This window comes from Arvicanthis niloticus, assembly GCF_011762505.2.
Source record: "Arvicanthis niloticus isolate mArvNil1 chromosome Y unlocalized genomic scaffold, mArvNil1.pat.X SUPER_Y_unloc_1, whole genome shotgun sequence".
Classification (NCBI taxonomy): domain Eukaryota; kingdom Metazoa; phylum Chordata; class Mammalia; order Rodentia; family Muridae; genus Arvicanthis; species Arvicanthis niloticus.
Genome location: NW_023044978.1, coordinates 5,415,165 through 5,435,386, shown reverse-complemented (window position 1 = coordinate 5,435,386; position 20,222 = coordinate 5,415,165). Strand labels below are relative to the sequence as shown.

The following is a 20,222-nucleotide window of genomic DNA, read 5'->3' as shown; positions in this document are numbered from 1 at the left end:
TTCTAGGGAATAGATGATAGTTGGGTAGAAGGCATATAGCAGATTGTTCGGAAGATAGGCCATAGACATATTGATGATAGACAGAGGTGTGTAGAAAGATAGATGACTGATTGGTGGAAGATAATAGAGATAATGTAGACACAGGAGAACTATTTGATAATTGACAGATGATAGTTAAACACATGATAGGTAGAGGGAATATGATAGGGAGAGACACAGGCTATCTAGAACATAGATGATTCATAGATGGAACAAGGGCACATGATAGCTGGGGTATAGATGATCCATAAATGGAAGATAGACTCAGAATAGCTGCAGTGTAGGAGATCCTTTGATGGGAGATAGACTCAAGATAACAACAGGATACATGCAAACATAGACATAAGATGATTATCAGGCATTGAGCTAGATAGACATAAGATGGCTACAGCAAGTAGATGCTATAGATTGTACAAAGATGTTTACTTAGTAAAATAATGGTCTTATTTGGTTTTAGAATCCACCTTTAACCGACTGAAAAAAATGGAGAGGAATACACAAAAAATGAGGAGGTAAGAATTTGTAATACAATTGGCAAAGCTTTGGGTTCTGACCTCTGTTGTTATTTCAGATGTAGACAAACTTTGTCAGGGAAGCTGAGGATATTTTGGTCTCTTCTGTGGGTTTTCTCTTCCCCCAGTTTCATTGTAAGACCTGGTAAGAATTACTGTTAAAAAGCAGGTGAGAACAGAAGGGAAGCTAAGTCTTGCCATTTCACTCAAGCTGGTTCAGGTTTAACTTAAGTGATTGCTAAACAACAGTGCCAGACATTGTATTAGGCTGTACTGGGAAGACATGGAAATGGATTGGTTTTTACTTTTAACAGCCTCACAGTCAAAGGGTGGAAACATTGACTTTCATGTTACTGTTTTAATAGAAATAGATCTTATTTGTTTGCTTGTTCATTTATCAATTATTTTCGAAATTAGCTCATGATATTTAGCCCAAGACTTGCATCAAATCCACAATCCTTCTGCCATCTCACCGGAGTACTGGGATTAAGGCCATTTTCTGACATATCCTGCCACAGTAGTTATAGTGTATAATGAAGACCTTGGATGTTATGTGAATGAAAAATATCTGTCTTTCTGTCATCTTAGTCCTCTTTTGGGGGCACTATATCAGTAATTAGCCTCAGCTTTACCATACATAAAGCCCATGTTTACTTCTCTGTAAATTAGTGGTGCCTCTAATCCATGCCAGAGGATAACCCATGAAGATCTTTGCAATTTGCTGAAGAGACTTCAGAAACTGATGAATAGACTTGGATATGGATCATCTAGAAAGAGACTCAGAGAACAGCTTGCTATTGCCTCTCTGTCTTCTCAAAGAGGTTTGACTTAGGTCCATTTCCCTGATTCTATGCACTCTCTGTGGCTAAACTTTCCAAATATATTTTCTAGGCCATGTCCACTCCCTTACAATGCATTTCTTCTTCAACACTCTTCAAAATGCCAATAGCTGCTAGCACCCTACTTCACGAGTTCTACACACACCTTGTTCTCATCACTTTCACAGAGCTCACATAAAGATGGAAGGAGAGATTCAACCCCCCAAAGTTGTCTTTGAATCTCTACACATGAGTAATGGAACACATAAGCACCCCCTACCAAACTAACAAAGCATTTCTCTAAATTATAAGCTGAGAATTCTAATATCAATAGTTATCTTAATTTAACACCTGTCATTTCTTTTATGCACAGGAATGTTCAATGTACAAACAAATTATGAACAAAACACAGTTCCTGTTTTTAATACCTATGAAGAATACCATAAGACGGTTCTTCAGGTAAGGGTCTTTTAATTTGTTGTTTACATTTACATGTTGATCACCTAGAATGCAAGATGCACTACATCACATTTCAAAGCACAGCTGGAAAAGAACAAGTTTTCAAACAATAACAAAGCAAATATTATAACAATACACACTCTTAGATGGAAACCTAAGCCATGTGCAGGCATCTTTTATCCTTTCAAGCACTTTTATTTAAAAACACAAGGTAGGTAGGTAGGTATCATCTGTTGAAATTTGTGTTGTGAAGAGGCTTCAGAATATCTCATTTGAAATCTGTCAATACTTTTATGAAACCAAATGCATATTTAAACTATTCCAGAAGGTGACTATAAACTGCAGAGATGGTTGTAGGCAAAAGTGCAGGCTGTGTGCTGTGAAACTGTGAGAGTCACTCTTCTACAACCTTTTAGCTTCTGTCTGGTATTAGTAACTTACCTGGAAAACCTTTTCTTGGAGAAGTTTTTTATGGCACAAATATGTTGTAAGTATGATCACAGCTGTTTTTAAGCACAAAAATGGGAAAAATAATAATTTTAGTGGCTGTGGAAACAGGGACACATTGTTTTGATATTTTGACTCATGAAAAAAATTTGAAGTTTTTGTTTTTCAATTGAGCTGGGGTTGTTAGCTCAATAATAGCACTTGTCTAGCATGTGGGTAATCCTTAATTCAATACTCAGCAAAAGTAGCATACAATTTTTGATTAACACAATGATTCTAGGATGTGGTCAGTTTCTATTTATGTGCTACAAATATCTTCTCTTGCATGAACGATTGGGTGAGGATAAACTCAAACCAGTTCCAAAACACAACAGGTAATAAGAGAATATTTGAAACTAATTTTTTGTTTCACTAATGATTATGGTATGAAGATATTCATGATCACATAGGAGTACTGGCTGCTCTTTCAGAGGAGGTAGGTTTAATTCTCTGCACTCACACTGAAGCTCACAATGGTCTGTAGTCCCAGCTACAGAGGATGTGATGCCTTCTTCTGGCCTGTATGGGTACCAGGTACACACATGGTACACAGACACATATGCTGGGAAATCCACTCATACACACAAAATAAAAATATTTTAAAACGTTTGTGCTTTTTTATTGTACAATTCACTTTATCAGAGATTTATCACCAGTATTGCTTCTTTCTAAGGACTTATTGCCATTTTGTGTTTACAATGAGGTACTGTTACTTGCAACTATCTACTTGTATGAATTCTATGAGCTTGTTTCTTAAAATAATCATTTTATTGCAGAATAGGGTAAGGAAGTACTGCTTTAAAATAAATATTGGAATTGAGGATCACACAATCAGTATCTGGATCACAACTCTAAATTTAAATGAATGAGTACATTGGATTAGCAGTAATTCCTAGGAGAGCCCTGCTTTATTTGTCCTCTTCTTAGAGGTGATGCTGAGGCAGGCACACAGGTATCCACATCTCCTTTCTCTGGAAAACATTTTGGTATTTCACATGCTCTAAATGTCACCTTCTGGGAAACCTGACTTCACACCATTATACATTAGAAAATTGATAGCACTAACTATATTTTTAAGTTGAACACTAAGCTAAGTATAAATGAATGTGTCTTTAAAAACGTTTAGCATTCAAATACTTAACATATTTAAAGTGAGACCATCTACGCTAAGAAATGAATATTTCTAGTGTGAGATGGAAAGTTTAGTTATTGATTTTGGGTACACTGAAATATGTTTGTCCAAGTGGCACATCATTGATAAATATCTCATGCTTAAGGTGAAGTAGATTCTGTGTAGGAGGCAGAATAATAGAATTTTAATTAAGGATGTGCCTACTTTATAGATATGTAAGAAATGCAATACATTTTCTGTGTTCTATTCTAATAATTTATACACTCAGAAATAAAGCTATCATTTTATTATTGTTCCACTATTTATTTATGTTATTATTCTGTCTTTATTAGTCATTTGAAAATATTTCAATTGTACTGAACATAGAAGGAAAAGTTGTTTTTGTATCCCAGAATGTGACACCTCTTCTTGGCTATCGTCCAGTAAGTTCTTGCAGCTTTTGTGGAAATTGGTCATTCTGGAATGTTGTTCATAAGTTATTTATTTTATGCTCATATAAGTCATTGGTGTTCAGCTATGACTCTGTGACATCATCTTCTCTACTAGTTTCAGTGTTTAGTCAATAAAAACATGCTGGGATTCCAGGAAAAGTTCTTACTCTTCCCTCACCCTATCCACTCCTCTCATGTGTGTCTAAGATGAAATGTCTGTCAGAAAAATAAAACATGCTTCTTGTTAAGAGTCTCAGAAAATGGCACTGAGCAGGGTTAATGCCTGACTTCTTTGTAATGACTGAGTGCTTGTGCTTTCATTCCTGATTTAAAGAAAGGTCTTGTCGATATCAAGTGAGCATACACCTACTGAGCTGGTCTCCAACCCAATGATTCTATTTGTAATGATGCCCCACCTCTCGTCAACCAATGGAAGAATAGGTAACACCCCTTGGTTCTTTATATTTCACATCAAATTTGTTGAATTTTTAATTTTTAACTTTTGTCAAACTCCTTTAAAAAATTAACACACAAAATAATTGGGTTTCACTATGGCTTTCTTTGTTTTTTTTTCATTCTTTTTTCCTTTCTTTCTTGGTAAGATAAGGTAGCATTCTATAGTTCAGCCCACCCCAAAACTCCTTATGTAGCCTCAGGTTGTTCTTGGACTCAGGGCATTCCATTTTATATATGGACCAATGAAAATATTTTTCTTGAAAAGATAAGTGTCCCTTTATGGTACAGGGGGAAGTGTTGAACATTTTCCATCAAAATAAACAGTGATAAATTAAAATGTAGTGATGGCATGGGACTTGAAACTATGAGGAAGGTGCAAAAAAGAAAGGATTCACATTGAAGTGTGAGAAAGTGCAGAGTCAGGGGAAAGGCTTTCTGGCAGAGTTGTATAGTCACTGGTTGTGTGGCACGTTTGTGTGGCATGGTTCTGTGGCATGGTTGTGTGGCACAGTTTTGTGGCAAGGTTGTGTGGCACAGTTGTGTGGGGTTTTCCATCCAGATTCACTTGCTTGGTTCAAGACTGGAGACAACATTATGGGTGAAGAGCTGAGAATTTTTTCCAGGCTCATACAAAGAGGGAAACAAGACAGGGTGAGGATAACAGCATCTGAGGTCTATGAGATGGGTAGGGAAGAATCCAACTACATGAGGGAGATAATGCACAGGAAAACTGTGGACAGAATGGATTGTAATGTGGAGTAATTGCTAGAGGGTAATGCAAACTGACTGAAGCACTGCACCTATAGCTATAAATGGCATGGGCAGCACTAAACACCTATGGCAAGGATACAGGGCAGACCAATGGTATTAGTATTGAAAGCAAAATCTATTCGTTCTCCTGCTCCCTAGGAAGATATAATTGGGACGAGCCTATTAAATCTTGTTCATGAGATTCTCTCTTCCATCTCTTGTATTCTGTTGGTAATACTTGTGTCTATGACTCCTGATCGTTTTTTTAAGTTTTCTATCTCCAGGGTGTTCTCCCTTTGTGATTTTTTTATTGTTTCTACTTCCATTTTTAGATCCTGCATGGTTTTGCTTAATTCCTTCTCCTGTTTGGTTGCATTTTCTTGCAATTCCTTAAGGGATTTTTGTGTTTCCTCTCTAAGGGTTTCTATCTGTTCTTTGAGAGTGTTATTTGTGTCTTTCTTAAAGTCCTCTATCATCATCATGAGAAGTGATTTTAATTCTGAATCCTGCTTTTCTGGTGTGATGGGGTGTTCAGGGCTTGCTATGATGGGGGAACTGGGTTCTGATGTTGCCATGTAACTTTGATTTCTGTTGCTTACCTTGAGCCTGCCTTTTGCCATCTGGTTAATTCTAGTGCTACCCATAATTCTGTCTCTGATTGAAGCCTGTCTTTCCAGTTGTCTCGCTTGTGTTTGGTCTTCTAGGAGTCCAGATGTCTTTGTGATTTTTTTCCAGCTGCCCTGATTACAGTGGTATCTCTAGGATGCCTCAGGATATGGTGCCTCCTATGTAGCAGTCCAGCTAGATGTCTGCTGTTCTGGGTGCAGTGTCTCCTCTTGGATATCTCAGGGTATGTTGTCTGACACTCTGAGTTCAGTTGTTCCTCTGTGGCTCTGGGTTGAGCGGACCTTCCAGTATGTCTCAGGCAGAATCCGGGGTCCACACAACTGCAGACCTGGTAGAGGTCTGGTCTGGGACTCAGACCCGGGAGATGGGCAGAAAAGGGGTGCTAGCCGGCAGGGGCGCAGGGAAAGGGGGGCGGGGAGGGGTATCTGCTGGGTTCTGAGCACTCAGGGCGCCCAGCTATGAGCTCAGGGTAGTATGTGGGTTTTCCTACCTAAAGCTGGTTATGGGATCTGTGGATCCCCCCGAATCCTAAAACAAAAGAATATACCTTCTTCTCAGCACCTCATGGTACCTTCTCGAAAATAGACCATATAATTGGTCACAAAACAGGCCTCAACAGATACAAAAAGATTGAAATAATCCCCAGTACCTTATGAGACCACCATGGATTAAGACTTGTCTTTGACATGGACAAAAACATCAGAAAACCGACATACACTTGGCAACTGAACAATGCTCTACTCAATGATAACTTGGTCAAGGAAGAAATTAAGAAAGAAATTAAAGACTTTTTAGATTTAAATGAAAATAAGGACACATCATATCAAAACATGTAGGACTCATTGAAAGCAGTACTAAGAGGAAAAATCATAGCTCTAAGTGCTCACAAAAAGAAAGTGGAAAGAGCATACATCAACAACTTGACAGCAAACCTGAAAGCATTAGAACAAAAAGAAGCTAGTATACCCAAGAGGAGTAGACGGCAGGAAATAATCAAACTCAGGGCTGAAATCAAACAAGTAGAAACAAAAGAACTATACAAAATATCAGCAAAACCAGGAGCTGGTTCTTTGAAAAAATCAACAAGATAGACAAACCCTTAGCCAGACTAAATGAAAGATCTAATTATATATATATATATATATATATATATATATATATATATATATATATATATATATATGAAAATGTAAAGAAAAAAAATCTTGTTCATGATGAACAAAAGGATGACATATCTGAGAAGATCATTGTAAATCTTCCATTGGCAAATATAGGTATGCATACATGGTTTTGTTTTCTTTTTTAATTTAATTTTTGAATTGTGTGTGAAAAGTAATACTTAGCTGAACAATTCCTTGCTCTCTTACACCTTAGTAGTTTTTGAAAAAATAATCAGTGAAGTTGCTGATAATATATCTATTTAAGTTAATAGCCTATAATTTCAAATACTACATTTCTCACACTAAAAATTATTTCCTCTGGAGAATTATGGAGGAGCTCAACAGGATATTACTCTCAGATGACGAGCCCTCAGAAGCTGTGGAAGTGCTCAAGAGAGCTGATGGATGCTGTGGGAGGAAGAGTGGGTGACCTCTAAGGATGTAGCCCCTAGCAGTGGTTCTCAACCTTCCTAATGCTGAGACCTTTTAATACAGTCTCTCATGCTGTGGTAACCCCCCACCATAAATTTATTTTCATTGCTACCTCATAACTGTACTTTGGCTACTGTTTTGAATGGTAATGTAAATATCTGATATGTACATGGTCTTAGGTGACTCCTATGAAAGAGTTGTTCTACCCCCAAAGGGCTGAGAACTGTTGCTCTAGTGGAAGGATATGGGTAGTACACATTGGAATTGTGTATTTTGGGGGACACAAAGTTAGGAAGGACTGAGTGGAGATGTGGTACTGGATCTGAGCTAAGTTGGAGGGAATGGGAACATGATCAAAATATATCACATGCATATATGAAATTCTAAAAGAGTCAATAAAATTAATTAATTGAGAAATCATCCCACCCTGTCTTAGTCTTTACAATAAAACATAATTACAGCAGCCTTTCTCGAATTTTAGTAGTGCTATACAAATACTAGTGTACTGTGTTCCAGATAGTGCCTATTTTATGGATATAAGAATGATATCTCTTCTGAGGACCAGCATTTATGGAAAGAAAGTTGTGTTCTTTACAATATTGTCTTGACTAAGGAAGACTATTATTGTCTGAAATAATCCATCAGACTACGTAACTTTACTTGTATCTTGCTCTCTTTAGTGGGAAGCCTAATCGAATTTTGCTGTTATATAAGAAAAGGAAATGTAGGTCAGAGTGGCCAGGACACATATTGTTACAGGACCATGTACCAAGGGAGATATATATATGAGTACGTGAAATTCATCTTGTACCTACAGGATTCTTATGATGGTAAGCAACCCAGATGATGATACTTACTTGATGTTCATGAGTGCTGTATTCCCTGATTGCTAGCATACTAATTCTTGTATTACTGTCACTTGTGAAATACCTGATACTGTTACACTCACAATTTCTGACTACATTAGATATTTAAAAATACTGAAATTTATAAGGTGAGGTCATAAAGAAACATGGATGATTATATAGGTTGAGGATGTGGATGTCTCCTCAGACAAAACAAAATAATTTTAAAAACCTAATCCAAAAAATGTTTAATGCACTGAATAGCTTAAAGGGAGCTCCATGAATAACTTGAATAAGTTACAGATGGATTTTGTAGTTTGTAAACCATACCACAAATTAGGTTCACTGGAATCTAGAATTCTAACATTATATCAAGGGCCAATATATAGAATATAAACTCTAAATCTCTATACACAGACATGGGGAAAGTAATCATTTCACCTAAATTTTTCAATAGATAACATTTATGTCAGGTGTAGTATGGGACCTAGTTTTTGAGGGTTAAGGAAGTACAAGCTGAGAAATCAAGATACAAAATTAAAATTGACCCTTAAAATATCTGAGTTAATCAGAGGTGAGGTATAATACTGTTTGCTTCAGGTACCCAAATGCATGTTAAAACATTTCTCCTATTTCTTTCTTGAAAGTTAAAGGTGAAATATCATTAAAAATCACTTGGACAGATGCATGAACACACACACACACACACACACACACACAAACAAACACTATTTCTTTTAGAGACTAACTCAAGAATCCATAGGTCAAAAGAAAAAGATTGACATCAGCACAAAAATCACACCTTTGATTTTTCAGGAGGAATGCCTCATACATTAGTGGTGACCATGTGGGGAATCTGGGGATCTTAGCTGGAAGGGAAGGGAGATAAAGAGAAGCCCATGGCTCAGAATCTTGAAAACTGCCAGTGAGGTGACAAACAGCATTGTGATGTGGAAGTTGTCTGCCTGCTCTCTTAGCCAGGATTGCTTCTGATTTAATTGCCATTATGTCTGTCACCCTTAGAGTCATTTGTATTTTTTGGAAACTTCGGTCCTAATAGCAGAAAGATTTGGTCTTCTGCTCCAAGGCTGTTATGGGAGGGAAAGTACTATGTTGTGGGAAACATTTCTGTTCTACGTACGCCAGATGAGTCAGTGAGTATGCTCTATATCTCTCTCTTATTGATGGGCACAGCATTTTCACTTCCAGCTACTTGACATCAGTGTACATACATTTAGTATTCAGCAAAGAAAGAACAACTTGTATATTAGTTTTATAAAGTGAATTTTCATGTCCTCCCTCTCTCACAACCTTAGGTACTTGATTGTAAAGGCTTTTTACAGGCCAAAGGAAAAGCTAGTTATTAAAATGCAAGTGTTAGATGGAAAATCATTTAGTTTGTATTTTCAATGACATGAAATACTTTTCATGTCCTAGATACTGCAGTAAGTACCAAGGAAACACATACAGGCAGCTAACAGACAAGGCACTGATAAAAGGTGTCATGGGAAAGTGAGCTGGTGATTTCTGTTTTGAATAGGGTACCCCCAAGTCTAACAAAGGCAGTCTATACAGAGAGTGCACTGACCTCAATTTGGAGAGTTTGAAGTAATAAAATTGCTTATGTGACTCAAATAAGAGAAAGAGTGAAGGGGATGGTGGAGACAGGAAAGTGATAGATTGTGCAGAACTTTGCTCACTGTAGTAATACATACAGAATTTATGCTAAGCAGAGTATGATCTAGACTGAAATCCCTAGGCTGCTTTGAATGTGGAACATGAAGTATAAAGAAACAAGAATGGAGATAACCAGATGTGAATGGTAGGAATCTGGGTTGATTTTAGTCATGGGGATGGAAACTCCAGGATTTGGAATGAATGGGTACAGGGCTAACTAGAACATTGAAGACTGGGTAGTGTTAACAGCCTATATAAAGAGCTCTGTTTGGCTGTGGACCATGTTTCTATTGTGATGCCATAGTAGATCACTCCTAGATTCAATTTCAGAACAAACCACTTTTCCATATTGAAGAGAGTGAGGAAAGTTGTATAGATGAGAAGACTGAAGGAAGTTGTCTGATTTGATTGCCTCATTCACTCTTCCTTCATACCAACCCTCTGGGATCTGAGTTTTATCTTCTGCCACAAGAATGTAGACTTCTAATATACAGGATGACTCAGCCCAAGATCTGTTTCCTATTCTGAGAAAGAGAAAACAAATTTTGCTTGTCCCACCCATATTTCACTAGTCTCCATCATGGCACCAGAAAGTCTATTTGCGATTTCCTCCAGTTTTTCTCTCTGTGCCTCTAGGATATTGTTTCTATACCAGTTGATATTTTGGAAAACAAATTAAAGAGAACAGAGATAGCAGTCAGAGGAGTCTTTATAGTGTGAGGGTGTAAAATAGCAAGCAGTGAACTTGAATCAAAGTGAAATTCCTTGATCTACTAGTGTTGGACTAAACCACTGTATGTGCATAAATTGTTTTTATACCTGTAAACCTAGCATCTTTTTCAAACTGACGTGACACTTGGATTAACTTGAATATATAATGCATGTTAGAAATGTCAAGTTTTTCTAGTACATAGGTACATTTAATGCCAATTAGGGGGTTAGAAGAAGGTGTAACTCTTCTCTGTACAAAGCTGTAGATTTGATTCTCAGAGATGCTAAAATAGTGACAACTGATGATGCTAATTTTTTGCAGGCACAACCAGTTAACATTCAAACAAATGCTGTAGATGATGATTCCAATGATGACAGTACTATACAACACCATAGGTAAGAGGTATCATGGCTGTAAATAATGCAGAGCTGAAACAAGTTTTTTTTTTTTGGTAAATAAAGGCAAAATAAGAAAGATTAAGAATTTTAAAATGACGAATTAGCTTTTCTGAATCTACCATATCATTTAATATAATTTATTGTCTTCCAACAGAATAAACACGGATAAATGGTTTTTAATTTTTAATTTTTAACATACTCAAATTATGTTTAAAACTACAGAATTTTCCTTACCTTTCTGTCTATTTTTCTCTCAACTACCTACCTGCTTACCAACCTACCTACCTACCTACCTATATACATACATACATACATACATACATACATACATACATACATACATCTGTATGTATGTTTGAGTAGACCACCACCAATACCTCTTCCAGTTTCCAGATATGTACATTTTAATGTATGGAAGGAATCATTTAACTACTGTCTGTTGTATCATTTCCTAGATTAATCCAATAATGGTTCTAGAAAAAATGACAGAAAAGAGCACATAATATACATCTGAGGTTGTTCCCTTATGATGTAGCAGTGGCTTATATCCTGTTCCATCCACACAGGACAATGGAGCAAAACATTCACTTGCTCTCAGGTGAAAAGATGTCTAGTGCAGGTCACATTATTTGTCAGTTTGTGTGTGGGAGAAAGGAGGGAAAAGGGGAGGGGCAAGAGGGAGAAAGAAGGAAAGTGAAAAGGAAAGGGAGAGGGAGAATTGGGAGAGAGGCTCGAGGAGAGAGAAAGCCTGAGTGCATGAGAAAGTGAGAAACAGCTCACTTTCAGCAAGAGAGAAACAGAGAGAGAGGGAGAGATATAGAGAGGGGGAGGGAGGGAGGGAGGGAGGGAGGTAGAGAGAGAGAGAGAGAGAGAGAGAGAGAGAGAGAGAGAGAGAGAGAGAGAGAGAGAGAGATTTTCAGGTTTTCCAGGAACTCACTATATAAAGCAGGCTGGCCTCCAACTCACAGAGATTCTCATGCCTCTGCCTCCCATGTTCAGGGGTTACATGAGTGGGCCACCATGCACAGCCTGAAAGACAATTCAAAGGCAAAAATTTGCCTTATGCTTTCAAACAAAACCCAAGCTTGGTTTTGAGACAGTTCTGTCAAGCCAAGTAAATTTAAGGTGAAAGATAGATTAATGTCTGAAGTACATGGGAGAGCTAGGGGTCCCAGGTTACTTACTACCTTAAAAAAATCACGATTGGAAACAGATGGATAAAAAGTAACAGTATTTTGCAGCCAAGGCTTGGGGCTTAGAAAAAGTCCAGGATGATGTGAAGTGTTTAAACTTCAGTGACTGTTTTCAATTGAAAACAAGGAGGAATCTGAGTATTGTATGGTTGTCCATTAAGACCCAGGGCTTACAATCAGAAGCCTGTGAAGGCTCTGTTCAAAGCCTGCTGGCCAACAAGCCTACCTGCTGTGAAGCCTGCCTAGACAAACTGAATTTTGCTCATCTATAAGTTCATAACAGGGAACTCAACAGAGGCAGAAGGTGGATTAGAGGTTGCCTCTGGCCAGTATTGTGTGCAGAGTGGATGGGGACAGAGAGGAATGGTAGCTAGAACAGTGGAATACCTTTTCTGAGCTATGAAAATGTTCTCAAACTGTCTTGGGGTTGGAGAGTTATCTTAGTGCTTCCCCAGAGTAAGTCACCAGCATATAAAGAAATATGTAAATATGAAAAGGCTAAAAATGCAAAGGGAACTAAAATCATTATAATCATCTTATGATCTGAATCGACCAAAAATCCTTGAATTGAAAGCTTTAATTGAAGTGTTTGAAATGTGTGTTTTGTCACTTTAAAAAAAAAAAAGGATTTCCCCACTGGCAGGAATGTAGCTCAGTTGACAGAGGGCTTACATAGCATAAACCTAGCAGCATATGCCTTTGATATCTGAGTTGAGAGGTGGGGGCACATAGAGCAATTTAAAGACAATCATTATCTGTGTATTTTGGCTACATGTATGTCTGTACACTGCATATCTCCAGTGAAAAACAGCAGTTGGAAAGGGGTGTGAGATACTCTGGAACTGGAGTTACAGAGAGGTGTAGGCTTCCATTGAGGGAGCTGGGAATTGAAACTAGGGCCTCTGAAAGAGAAGTCAGTATTCTTAACTGCTGAGTCATTCCTCCAGCCCCAAAATAAAAACTCTAATGTCTTCCTTGACAACATACTGAGTTTAAGTCTAGCCAGGGATATGTGAGATCCTACCTTCAAGAAGAAATCAACTTGTGTGTTGTATATATGTACACCCATACATGTGTATGTGTGTTATGTTAGAATTTTCTCTAAGTGTTAACTATTGTAAATAATATGCTTGTGTTTAAATTATTTCACACTGAAAATCAAACCAGTAAGAGTAAAAATTGTACATTTCATGCACAGATAACATATGCAGATGGCTGCAATAACTCATTAACTGGCTTTTCCTGTTTTAACTCTTCTTTATGCCATCAGAATCTCATAAATATCACTTAGCACATTTACTGTTAGGTTATCTTGTTTCTTTCTTTCTTTCTTTCTTTCTTTCTTTCTTTCTTTCTTTCTTTCTTTGTTTTTCTTTTTCTTTTTCTTTTTTTTCGAGACAGGGTTTCTCTGTGTAGATCTGGCTATCCTGGAACTCACTCTGTAGACCAGGCTGGCCTCGAACTCAGAAATCCACTTGCCTCTGCCTCCCAAGTGCTGGGACTAAATTCATGCACCATAACTGCCCGGCTGTTTATTTTTTAAAAGAGAGACATATTACTATATATCAACCTCTCATATTTTGTACTGATTGTGGGTTTCTTGTTGCTTGACCTCCCAAATATAAACCTTGTTTTTGTGTTCTTGTCTTTGCAAGCCTAGAATAAGATTTAGGACCAGGACATAAACTATGTTGGCTAAGTGTTTTTCCACGGAATCAAACCTCTAATCCTATGACACAGGACATTTTAAAGTTAGACAAACAAAGTAGTGGGTTGACTTATGGTATTTCCATGCATACATATCATTATACAATATTAATTTTAATATGATTTTATTCATTCTTTAAGAATTTCACACAATGTATTTAGGTTATATTATCTCCAATTTTTCTTCCTAATGCTTCACAGATAAGTTCCTATGTATTTTCTCCTGTGGTGTGGCCACCAATCCAGTCAGAAATTGGTTGGTTGCACCCATAACATTGTAATGCCATGATTGTAAACATGGGCATGTCTTGCCATGCTAGGCATTATCCTTGATCACAGTGTTCACAGCTAGTAAGCCTGTTGATGAATTTCTTTCCTCAATCCCTTTCAAGTACTATGAAAGTTATCCAGCAATGAGGAAGCTTCCTGACCAATACACAAAAGACATATTAATAATGATTTCTTTATGGCTTTATTAAGGCTTTGAAAATGCCACCGTAGGAACAAAATGCATACAGATGCTCAGGCTGAAGTTGTGAACGTGGAGGAGTGTCCTGAAGCAGGCACAGAAGTATGTACATTGGCAGTCACCCAGAGAACCATTGGGGCCTTTATTCTTGTTATGTTATTATTTAGTTAATGTGTGTTATCAATATAGAAAGACTTTCATTTCAATAAGTGTCTTATGAGCATGAAAGTTTCTGTTATATTTTTCCTTACTGTAAGTAACTCTCATGCTTAGAATAATCCTTGTGCTTATCCTGACCCTAAGTTGATCATCTACAAATGGTTTAAAATAACATTTGACTAAAACATAAGCATGCTTAATGAAAACTGACATCTTTTGTTCCTTTTATTCTTTTATTCTCCTAACTTGCACTATAGTGTTAACCCTAGAAATTCTAGTGTACAATTCATTTATTTCTTACAGCCAAAATACTCTTACTGATATTTTCCATTTAATCTGTCTAAAACATTATCTCATACTTGGCATTTATTGTGTTTGAAGCCTACCTTACATGTGTAGGAACTCTGAGAAAACCCATCAGTGGCCACTTCCTCTTTGAGGCTTAGAACCCCAACAATATTTTTAAGGATGTATAGGTGTGTGTGTGTGTGTGTGTGTGTGTGTGTGTGTGTGTGTGTGTGTGTGTGTTTGTGAAGGTTTTGTGTCTTTCTTCAATGACTGAAGTATATTGTGAGGTATGTCTAAGGTTTGGGACAGGTCTCCCTGTTTTTCCTAGGATGCCTGTCTTATTCTATCTTGTAAGTGAAATGTGTTATCTTCTGTTGGAAATTCAGGTTGAGATTGTAGAAGTTCAAGCAGCCACTCAGCGAATGCCATTTGAATTAGTTCAGGTCTGGACACCATCTCACTCAAGCATAACCCCAGACTTAAATGCAGCCACAAGCATAAGCGCTGGCATGAGGACAAGCACAAGTTCTTCATCTACAGATATTTCATCAACAACACCAGTATCATGTACGTACAATTAGCTATTTGGATGTGGTCTAAAAAATTGGGATGACCTTCAAGGTCATAGCAAGGTTTAAAATAAAGACCATGCTCAGTTTATAATGGTGTGAAATCAGAGATGTCAAGTGTAACTTTGCTTGTTTTCTGTAAACCTTTGGAGATGATTTCAGAGCAATAAAGTTAAATATCTCTTCACAGATTCAATCAATCCCCAGTCTTGTACATTCTAGAAATCCCAATGAGATATGTGCAGATTCTCGCTCTTCCAATAGGAAGAATTCAATAGAATTCTTATTATTCACTTGATTTTTCCTTTTTTGGCACATTTTACTGTTTTGTCACAATCTTCTCTGTGCTTTCTTCTCTAGCCCCTACATCTGGACAGGGGTATGTGATAGATCCAAAATATATGCTAGAGCCCCAAGACAGAGAATTTGAAGTAGGTCCAGAGTTGCTCCTAAATGACAGCCAAGACTAACAGGCCTCTCCAGAACAAGGAGAATGCACTGAAGAGGATGTGAAGAAACCCTTGGTAGAGGCAAAGATATCCAATCCTAAGGAACATGTAATTGATGAATATTCTGCACTTCATGATGCTTCTTCAGATGCTAAAATCTGTATAATAAGAGAAGATTCTGAAGACGAGAAAGACCCTAAGTTCCAAGAAGTCATTGTGGGTCAAGAACAAAGACATCAGAAGGCACCTGAGGCTGCCCCATCTTGTCCAACCACACCATTACAGGCTGTGTACCCAGAAGCTGTGGTAGAACCCACAGTACACACAGATTTGCAGGTCCATAATGCTGAGGTACATCTGATAGTTTTTCAAAATGCATTTTTTGCACCTCTAACACTGTCGAGTTTAAATTCACTTTGTACAGGTTAACTTTATAGTTTCTAATCTACTAGCTTTTCAAATATACAAGAATGTTTTGTGCTTCAGAGAATAGTTGAAGTAAGTTGAGCTGCTATGAAAATACTAGATTTCTACTGGTCCAGATTTTCCTCATGTGTGGGCAAATCTCAAGAGAGGGCAGCTCTTTTGAAGACTTATCCCAACCTTCTCCTCAGCAAACAGCAGCATAAGCTAGTTTCTTTTCTTCTTCTGGCCTTCATTTCTTCTATCTGTGATTGTGGATATAACCATGTATTTGGATAATGATTTTCTAAAAGGCCGGATTCTTAAATATACAGGATGATCAAGCAAGGGAGTGAGTTTTTATCAGTTATGCAGAATTCTTTGTATCTCTTACAGATCCAAAATGCAGATACTCCACCCCCAATTCCCCAGGCAATATTCATAGAATAAAACCTAAAAGATGGTTGTTTCAGTTTAGCCCCAGCAATGTGACAATGGCAAATTCCTGAGTCTTGGCATCTTTGATTTTGAAAAGGCCTTCTTGCCTTGCAGGGATTTTTTTTTTTTTGGAGTATCATGAAATTTCATTGAACTATTTAGAAGAAAATTTATGTGAATACATTTATCCTTTTTAAAAAGTTTTTAAACTAAAATGTTTTGGGTTTTTTAATTTTTGAATTAGTACACAATTAAATTCTCAGTGTAGATATGATTTTTTATTTCTTATAATAATGAGTAATGGGTCTGCAGTCTGGTTATGTATAGGAGGTGGTGGCCCAGGCAGGTCTTAGCAGGGACCAGTGGAACATCTATATGTCTGGGGTTTCTTCAGGGCTTGGGTAAGCAATTGCTCTCCATGTTCACTGTGTTTCGTACATTAAGGAAAAGCATAGACTAAGAGCAGATCTTTGTTACTTTGTTTACTTACAAATGCAGCCAAAGAGAACATATGAATACCAGCGTCCACTTATTGGGGAAAAGTTTGTCCAACTCTGTGGGCCATGAGTGATGATGACAGAGGTCTATGATTTGAATATAAGTAGATCCTTCCATGATGAACAACATTCTTACCGAGATATTGAAGAGTCGGTTTGAAATTCAGTTTACTTTTATAACTGAAAGGACATTTCATTTTCAAAAAATGTTGGGTTGCTTACTTTACTTGGCTTAGCCTACTCAATATGTTGTAATTCAGTGGTCCCAGAAAGTGAAAATTATCTGTTCAAGGTAGACATGAATATAGGCTAGATGATATAAACATGTTTGTGTGGGTGTTCTGGATTTTTAGAAGTCTGTAACCCAGGGGCATGTCCCGGAATACTGTGCTAGCAAAGCAGTCAGTAGTTCCTATAGCCTCATATGTACAGAGACCAGACTTTTATTGTTTTTAATTCATTTGAATGTTAAGTTCATTTCTTGGGAGGCAGTGTCTTTTTCAGACATTGAATTACTTTTATGTTTATTTTTTGATGAATCAAAACCTGTAGGATAGAGAACAAGAACAATGTGAATATGAATTTGCCCAATGTATTGAAAAGCTTCAAAACTTAAAATATGAACGACCAGGGCAGCATCAAACCAGGCAAGGACAAGGATCTTGTGTGCATCGTCCACGAGAACAGGTACTGGGATAGACTGAGCATGAAATGTAAGACAGGGATGTATGGTATACCTGTACCTTTTTTACAATAACTCTGTTGTTTTGTACAGGTGGTGACTGTTATTGATGACTTGGGGTCACCCACCATGGAATTTTTTGGAAATGACAATTCTCAGCATTCACAAAATGAGACACATAGGTGAGAGATAGATTGGGAAGAAGGGTGGAGGCCATCGCCTTTTTCCTTGTTCCTGCCTAGTAGTGCCTATCTGATTACCTATTAATAGAATGGAGGATCTTTCACACAGAAAGCCTAGATAAGACAGCCTCAAATCGAGAGACTTCAAATCTAAGCCTTGAAATTAGTTGGCTTCATTACTCAAGTTCAGAGTTTCTGTACAGGGTGTTTGTAGAGAGTCTTTATTGACCACAGCTGAGTAATTCCCCAGTTTCATGTCTGTTCTTTAACATTTTGGAATGAAGGCACTGGCTATGAAAACCAGGGATATAGATGTAAGATTTCTGTTACATGCTGTGGAGAGCTAATAATATATAAATGTGGGTCAGGTTATATGTAGCATGGAGAATTTCTCATGAGCCATCATACTTTGACTTATGTCACTGCTCCAAATTTCTTCTCTTACAGATGTTGGGAGGATCCTATTGATTGTACCCCTCCACTTCTGCATCATTCATCAAGATCATGCCAAGAAATGACTGCATCACATCAAACATTGGCAGCCTCATGTCAAGCAACATTACTGTCATGTCAAACATCATTAGTGTCATGTCCAGCATCTTTACCATCATGTTCAGCATCTGCACCATCATGTCAAGTACCTGTACTGATACATCAAGAATATGTACCAATATGTCAAGTTTCTGCACCAATAAGTGAAGCATATGCACCATTAAGCCAAATGTATGCATCAAAATGTCAACCATCTGCACAGTTATGTCAAGTATTGGCAGCTTCATATCAGGCATCTGGACTGTTATGTCAAGCATCTGTAGTGACCCATCAAGTATCTTCACCTCGATGTCAATCATTGGCAGTGTCACATCAAGCATCTGCACCACCATGTCAAGCATCAGCAACATCACGTCAAGCATCAGTGGTGTCACAACAAGCATTGGCAGCATCATATCAGCAATCAGCAATGTGACCTGTAGGTGCTTCTCAATCATCTGGAAACCTTGATTTAAAAATACCTGCCCTGGAATCCTCAGAAAATTTTATGCAGCTATAGAATAATGTTATAGGCCCCATTACAGAACATTATCATTTAGTAAAGGTCCACTCTTGGGTTTCCAGGCAAAGAGAGAATTAGTATTAAAAGTTGAGATATTCTATAGCTTTTATTATTTTGCATTTAGAAGGATTCTGAGCCTCTTCTTCATAAGGGAAACACACTAGAAATATAGTCTCTACTTGAAATGCAGACATGAAGTATTATCAAGTTGAGGAAGTTACACATGTAGAACTCATTGCTTTGTAAAACCAGTGTCTACTAGGATGTGTATATGACTGAACTAGATGGATGGTTCTCAGGTACAATCGACATTCTGTCTTCCTCAGCACAGATTATCTAATGAAAGAATTCTAGCCAAGCATTTAAGTTAACCACTCTCACACCCCCCCTTTATTTTCTCAGCATGCTTCTTTTGACCACCGAAGAGAGAACATTCCATGCTTTCTGCCCCCTGGACAAGATCACTCTGGTTCCTTTTGGGCTGAAGAGGATACTAATCCTCACCCATGAAGGGAAGATGAGGCTGAAGACAGACCTCCACTGTCTGCATGGAAAAAGGCCATACAAAATGGGAGAGTCCCTTGATGGGAGAGGGTGTGTGGGTTATACTGCTTTGCTTGCAAATTAAGTTTGTAGTTATTCGTATGCATAGTCAGTTTATTGTAAATATTGCTGAAGAAGTTGACTGTTACATCCAACTTGGTGTGTGATAACAGGTGATCCCTGGCCCCTGCTTTTTCAACACCACTTTGTGTATATGTATATCCAGATGTGCTTTTGTTGTGGCATGAGCAGTATGTCAGGGCCCTACATAATTTTCTTGATGAAATTTAAAATACCATAGAATTGCAACACAGGGAGGAACCTGTTCTATCATGCAGTTTTCCCAAATTCTGATGCCCTGTTTATTTTTATTTTTTTTAATTTCTATCTCTTCTCTGTAGCCTGGTGCTATTTGATATCCTATGTTAAATGGTTATCCAATTGTGAGCAACTAATATCTGTTCAGAATAATGTACATATTTACTTAATAAACACTATGCTCGACTACAAGTCTTATGTCTGTATTGTTGACTTTGATATCCTAGGAATATTACTGACTTGGTAGACTGTGCTTATGTCCTGATGAAGAGCCCATATTTTAGAGCTAAACATCTCATGCAATACCTTTTCCTAGTGTATTAGCATTTTTTTTGCCA

The 20,222-nt window shown here is 37.6% G+C and overlaps 1 protein-coding gene across 1 annotated transcript; it reads left to right on the top strand.

Annotated features, from left to right (window-relative positions):
- The first annotated feature begins 522 nt into the window (after positions 1–522).
- On the top strand, positions 523–19,533 carry LOC117695953 (uncharacterized). The gene is given in 17 exon segments (XM_076928137.1): positions 523–551; positions 1,221–1,372; positions 1,743–1,828; positions 3,779–3,868; positions 5,243–5,275; positions 6,906–6,984; positions 7,983–8,132; positions 9,171–9,301; positions 10,858–10,931; positions 14,315–14,405; positions 15,137–15,317; positions 15,680–16,119; positions 17,107–17,259; positions 17,658–17,792; positions 17,881–17,969; positions 18,417–18,927; positions 19,426–19,533. Coding segments are annotated over 17 exon segments (2,532 nt in total).
- Positions 19,534–20,222: the final 689 nt, after the last annotated feature.